The following is a 7,062-nucleotide window of genomic DNA, read 5'->3' as shown; positions in this document are numbered from 1 at the left end:
GGGCTCCCAAAGTACCAAATCGCTCGTCTGCAAGTCGTACAGAATACGGCCGCCAGACTGATGACTGGGAAAAAAACATGGGAATCAATCTCACCTTCGCTGAGAACCCTTCACTGGTTGCCAGTAAAAGACAGAATTGTATTTAAAGCACTCTGTCTGACACATAAGTGCATCCATGGGAAGGCTCCGCAATATCTTTGCGACAAGATAGAACCTCACAATTCGAATCGCGTTCTGCGATCCACCGACCAAAATCTGGTCAGGGTACCAAAAACCAAATACAAGTCCAAAGGAGAAAGAAGGTTTGCTTTTCAGGGTCCTAGACTATGGAACGCTTTACCAACCAGCGTTCGGTTGGAGGAAAACCACCTGACTTTCAGAAGACAGATTAAAACTCTGCTCTTTTGATGTCATGAGACACGAAACATCAAGCGTCCAGAGGCGATTCAGTTCGCATGTGCCGCGCTATATAAGTTTTTCATTCATTCATTCATTCATTCATTTTCTTTTATTGGTCTTATGTAATATTCAAATTTTCTGAGAAACAGAATTTGGGGTTTTCACTAGCTGTAAACCATAATCATCAAAATAAACAGAAAGAAATGTTTGGAATATATCTTGCTATGGGGCACCCGAGCCGAGCTGTAGCTCAGTTTGTCCATTCAGACACGGAGCCTTGGTCTGGCCCCCTTTCTCTCCTCTTTGGTTGACTGACTTTGAATGACAGCAGTGGGAGCCAACGGCACACTGGTGCTGTCTCAGCCAATGAGGAGGGTAGTCCCGGGTAGCTGAGACACTTCTACAACATTGCTAGATGGGGATCAGGTAAGTATTAGGCCCCTTTTACACTGACACGTTTTTTCAGGCGGTTCAGCGCTAAAAATAGCATGTTAATGGGGACAAGGGCTTCAGTCCCACAACCCTTGCCGGATGGTTGAGGGGGGGGGGGGGTCTGCGGGTGGGGGGCTTATTGGAATCTGGAAGCCACCATTAACAAGGGGGCCCCCAGATTCCGCCCCCACATGTGAATGGGTAGGGGTACCCATTCACCAAAAAAACGACAGCAGACAGTTTTTGACAATTCTTTTATTTGGAAAAAAAAGTGTCCCGCAAAGTAAATCCATCATTAATCACGGCATCCGGCAATCCTGAAAAACAAAAACAAAACTCAGCCGACTGCTGTCTTTTCGCTTTGACAGCTGTTATATAGGCAAGGGCGGGGCCACCCAGTGATGTAAATGGTCGACCCCGCCCCTCTGATGTCACATGACGTCAAAAGGGGACGGGGTCACCCGGTTACATCACCACATCACCACGTGGCCCCACCCTTGTCTATATGCGAAAAGACAGCAGTTGGTGGGACGCCTCTTATCAAGGCGTACATTTTTTTCCGGGTCCGTCTGCGCAGTGATTGAAGATGGATAGACATCGCGGGACCCTTTTTTTTGCATAAAGGAATTGTCTTTTGTCGTTTTTACTTTTTTTACACTTTTTTGGGTGAATGGGTAGGGGCACAATGTAGGGGGGGGGGGGCGCCAGGACCCGCAGACCCCCACAACCACCGGGCAAGGGTTGTGGGGATGAGGCCCTTGTCCCCATCATCAAGGCCCTTGACCCTAAAGCACCCTCCCCATGTTGAGGGCATGTAGCCTGGTATGGTTCAGGAGGGGGGCTCTTGTCCCCCTTTTCCTGTGGCCTGCAAGGTTGCATGCTCAGATAAGGGTCTGGTATAGGGTTCCCCTTAAAATCTATACCCGACCTGAAGGGCCTGGTATGGACTTGGGGGGGACCCTCACATACCCCCATTGGGGGGCTGGGATCTAGCAGCCCCTTGTTAAAGGGGGCTTCCAGATTCCGATAAGCCCCTCCATGCACAGACCCCCGCAACAACAGCCCAGGGTTGTACTGAAGAGGCTCCCCTGCCCCAAAGCACCCACCCCCCCAAGTTGAGGGCACGTGGCCTGGCATTGTTCAGAGGAGGGGGGCGCTCACTCGCCCCCCCTTCCTGACTTGCTAGACTGCATGTTTGGATAAGGGTCTAGTATGAATTGTGGGGGAATCCCATGTTGTTTTTTTTTATATTGGCGTGAGGTTTCCCCTCCAAATCCATACCAGACTCAAAGAGTCTGGTATGGATTTGGAGGGGACCCCACAATGTTTTTCTTTTCTAAATGTGGCATGAGGTTTCAACCATACCAGAAGAAGAGGGATTGGAAGCAGGAGATGAAGGAGGGTGGATTGGGCTTTAACACCTTTATTAAAGTTGATTATTTAATATTAAAGTAGCCTTGCTGTGCAGCATAATGCACTAGGTGAGCATATTGTAAAACAGGGCTCTTCACTATACATTTTCAATTTTGAATGTCTTCTCTTGGGATAATCTCCTAAAACATACACACTCACCTAGAAATCCTCTCCTATGGTATTTGAAAACTATTTTCTTTACATACAATAACCAGAGCTGTAGTTAGTGCCGGAGCACAGCCTGCCTCAGAAGCTTAGGAGGTTATAAACCGAGATGAAGTCATCTGTTTAATAGTTTAATGTTCCCTGTTCAGCTGTGAGAAGTATTTTAATAGCAGAGTCTGTCTAGACGTATATTATGACTTCTCTTCAAACAGCAGAAGTACCAGCCGAGATGATTTACAGCAGCGGGTTGGCGTGCAATCGCTTTCAAAAAGGGAAATAAAACTATTTTCTTTTAGACTGATTATTAGTAAACTGAACATGTGTGAAATAAAACCGTCAATCAGAGAGCTGGTATAGCTCTTTATAATATTTTTTTTTTTTTTTTTAGTAATGGCGGCGATCTGCGATTTTTATCGGGTCTTGAGACATTATGGCGGACACATCGGACACTTTTGACAAATTTTTGGATCATCGTCATTTATACAGCGATCAGAGCTATAAAAATGCACTGATTACTGTAAAAATGGCACTCGCAAGGCAGGGGTTAACACTAGGGGGCGATCAAGGGGTTAATTGTGTTCCCTAGGTGTGTTTCTAACTGTGGGGGGGAGGGGACTAGGGTGACCACATTTTCATTTTGTGCAGCTCTACAAGCCAGGACCGATATATAGCCAACCCAACTTACATATAGCTGGATTCAGAGAGAGCGCCGCAACTTTAAGGCGGCGTAGCGTATCGTATTTACACTACACCGCCTTAAGTCAGAGAGGCAAGTGCTGTATTCACAAAGTACTTGCCTCCTAACTTACGGCAGCGTAGCGTAAATGGAGCCGGTGTAAGCGCGCCTAATTTAAATTAGGATGAGGGGGCGTGTTTTATGTTAATGGGGGGTGACCCGACGTGATTGACGTTTTTTACGAACGGCGCATGTGCCGTCCGTGTACATATCCCAGTGTGCATTGCTCCAAAGTACGCCGCAAGGATGTATTGGTTTCGACGTGAATGTAAATTACGTCCAGCCCCATTCACGGACGACATACGCAAACAACGTAACATTTTTAAATTTCGACGCGGGAACGACGGCCATACTTAACATTGACTAGTCCAGCTATTTGATGGAATAAATTTACGCCTAAAAACGCCTTACGTAAACGGCGTATTTTTACTGCGACGGGCGCACATACGTTCGTGAATAGGCGTATCTAGTCATTTACATATTCTACGCCAAACTCAACGGAAGCGCCACCTAGCGGCCAGCCTAAATATTGCACCCTAAGATACGACGGCGCAGGCTGTCGTATCTTAGCTAGGTTTAAGTGTATCTCAGTTTGAGAATACACTTAAACTTACGACGGCGCAGATTCAGAGTTACGTTGGCGTATCTACTGATACGCCGGCGTAACTCTCTCTGAATCTGGCCAATAGTGTGGATCCACTCCAAGCACAGGAGGTTTTCGTGTGGATTTGCTTTTTGCTCCTTCCGTGTGCACCTTACTGCGAAGGCAAGTTATATATTGGCAAGTTAAGCACTGTGCGGTATAACATGCTTTAACCGCTTAAGCCCCGGACCATTATGCAGGTTAAGGACCGGGCCCCTTTTTGTGATTCGGCACTGCGTCGCTTTAACTGACAATTGCGCGGTCGTGCGACGTGGCTCCCCAAAAAAATGGCGTCCTTTTTTTTCCCACAAATAGAGCTTTTGGTGGTATTTGGTCACCTCTGCGGTTTTTATTTTTTGAGCTATAAACAAAAACAGAGCGACAATTTAAAAAAAAAATGCAATATTTTTTACTTTTTGCTGTAATAAATATCCCCAAAAATATATAAAAAAAATATTTTTTCCTCAGTTTAGGCCGATACGTATTCTTCTATATATTTTTGGTAAAAAAAAATCGCAATAAGTGTTTATTGATTGGTTTTCACAAAAGTTATAGCGTCTACCAAATAGGGGATAGTTTTATGGCATTTTTAGTATTATTTTTTTTTACTAGTAATGGCGGCGATCATCGATTTGTCATTAATCGTCTGTTTCCTGATACAGGGAAAGACGATCAATGACGTCACACGTCCAGCCCCGCCCCCCTACAGTTAGAAAGACATATGAGGTCACACTTAACCCCTTCAGCGCCCCCTAGTGTTTAACTCCTAAACTGCAATTGTCATTTTCACAGTAAACAATGCATTTTTATAGCACTTTTTGCTGTGAAAATGACAATGGTCCCAAAAATTTGTCAAAATTGTCCGAAGTGTCCGCCATAATGTCGAAGTCACAAAAAAAAAAAATCGCTGATCGCCGCCATTAGTAGTAAAAAAAAAAATTATTAATAAAAATGCAATAAAACTATCCCCTATTTTGTAAATGCTATAAATGTTGTGCAAACCAATCAAAAAAAGCTTATTGCATTTTTTTTTACCAAAAGTATATATATGTAGAAGAATACGTATCGGCCTAAACTGAGGAAAAAAATGTTTTGTATATATATATATATATTTGTTGAGGATATTTATTTTAGCAAAAAGTAAAAAATATCGATTTTTTTTCAAAATTGTCGCTCTATTTTTGTCTATAGCGCAAAAAATAAAAACCGCAGAGGTGATCAAATATCACCAAAAGAAAGCTCTAGTTGTGGAAAAAAAAAAAGGACGCCAATTTTGTTTGGGAGCCACGTCGCACGACTGCGCAATTTTCAGTTAAAGCGACGCAGTGCCGAATCGCAAAAAGGGGCAAGGTCCTTAACCTGCATAATGGTCCGGGGCTTAAGTGGTTAAAGGAACAGGATCTTTTTTTTTGGGGTTAACAAATGCTTTAAGCATTTCACTAGAATTTCCATACTCCTGGAGTAAGAATTTCTAATGTGTTATTATTTATGGTATTAAGGTTTGAACAAAATTACAGATACAGATTTTGCCACTCTGGGTGGTCTGATGAGACCTACAATGCTACACAGTGCTCTGGACATGGCCCTCCATGCAACCCGATTGTACAATCTCCTACCGGTTGCCTGGTCCTCCATGCAACCTGATTGTACAATCTCCTACCGGTTGCCTGGTCCTCCATGCAACCTGATTGTACAATCTCCTACCGGTTGCATGGCCCTCCATGCAACCCGATTGTGCAATCTCCTATCGGTTGCATGGATGCAGCATGTCCCGGGGAGGGGTTGGATGCAGCATGTCCCGGGGAGGTGTTGGATGCAGCATGTCCCGGGGAGGTGTTGGATGCAGCATGTCCCGGGGAGGGGTTGGATGCAGCATGTCCCGAAGAGGGGTTGGATGCAGCATGTCCCGAAGAGGGGTTGGATGCAGCATGTCCCGAAGAGGGGTTGGATGCAGCATGTCCCGGGGAGGTGTTGGATGCAGCATGCCCCGGGGAGGTGTTGGATGCAGCATGCCCCGGGGAGGGGTTGGATGCAGCATGCCCCGGGGAGGGGGTTGGATGCAGCATGTCCCGGGGAGGGGTTGGATGCAGCATGTCCCGGGGAGGGGTTGGATGCAGCATGTCCCGGGGAGGGGTTGGATGCAGCATGTCCCGGGGAGGGGTTGGATGCAGCATGTCCCGGGGAGGTGTTGGATGCAGCATGTCCCAGGGAGGTGTTGGATGCAGCATGTCCCGGGGAGGTGTTGGATGCAGCATGTCCCGGGGAGGTGTTGGATGCAGCATGTCCCGGGGAGGTGTTTGATGCAGCATGTCCCGGGGTGGTGTTGGATGCAGCATGTCTCGGGGAGGTGTTGGATGCAGCATGTCCCGGGGAGGTGTTGAATGCAGCATGTCTCGGGGAGGTGTTGGATGCAGCATGTCCCGGGGAGGGGTTGCATGCAGCATGTCCCGGGGAGGGGTTGGATGCAGCATGTCCCGGGGAGGGGTTGGATGCAGCATGTCCCGGGGAGGGGTTGGATGCAGCATGTCCCGGGGAGGGGTTGGATGCAGCATGTCCCGGGGAGGGGTTGGATGCAGCATGTCCCGGGGAGGTGTTGGATGCAGCATGTCCCGGGGTGGTGTTGGATGCAGCATGTCCCGGGGAGGTGTTGAATGCAGCATGTCTCGGGGAGGTGTTGGATGCAGCATGTCCCGGGGAGGTGTTGGATGCAGCATGTCCCGGGGTGGTGTTGGATGCAGCATGTCCCGGGGAGGTGTTGAATGCAGCATGTCTCGGGGAGGTGTTGGATGCAGCATGTCCCGGGGAGGTGTTGGATGCAGCATGTCCCAGGGAGGGGTTGGATGCAGCATGTTCTGGGGAGGTGTTGGATGCAGCATGTCCCGGGGAGGCGTTGGATGCAGCATGTCCCGGGGAGGGGTTGGATGCAGCATGTCCCGGGGAGGGGTTGGATGCAGCATGTCCCGGGGAGGCGTTGGATGCAGCATGTCCCGGGGAGGCGTTGGATGCAGCATGTCCCGGGGAGGTGTTGGATGCAGCATGTCCCGGGGAGGTGCATTAAATTGCAGGTCAAACAGTTATTTCTTGCTAAGGCAACATTTGCATTCAAACACATGCATTTCAGCAGTACTGTGTGTGATTAGAAATGGCCGCATCCAATGAGCTTTTATTTATACTGACAACAATTTAACATTGAATAGAGTAACAAGCTAATATACCTGTGAGCAGTACAAAAATTAAAATATATACAGTGGAACATTGGATTATGAGAATAATC

The 7,062-nt window shown here is 47.4% G+C and overlaps 1 protein-coding gene across 1 annotated transcript; it reads right to left on the bottom strand.

The window, feature by feature from the left end:
- Positions 1-5,488: 5,488 nt before the first annotated feature.
- On the bottom strand, positions 5,489-6,826 carry LOC120931638 (putative uncharacterized protein ENSP00000383309). Its single transcript, XM_040343310.1, has one exon. It carries the CDS (start codon positions 6,824-6,826, stop codon positions 5,489-5,491), a length of 1,338 nt encoding a protein of 445 aa, XP_040199244.1.
- Positions 6,827-7,062: the final 236 nt, after the last annotated feature.

Source organism: Rana temporaria, chromosome 1, assembly GCF_905171775.1.
Source record: "Rana temporaria chromosome 1, aRanTem1.1, whole genome shotgun sequence".
In the NCBI taxonomy this organism is placed as follows: domain Eukaryota; kingdom Metazoa; phylum Chordata; class Amphibia; order Anura; family Ranidae; genus Rana; species Rana temporaria.
The sequence above is the reverse complement of the archived record's forward strand: the minus strand, read 5'-3'. Positions and strand labels throughout refer to the sequence as shown.

Coding starts and splice junctions, on each gene's coding strand:
- LOC120931638 (XM_040343310.1), bottom strand. CDS start 6,826: ATGCTGCATCCAACACCTCCCCGGGACATGCTGCATCCAACGCCTCCC.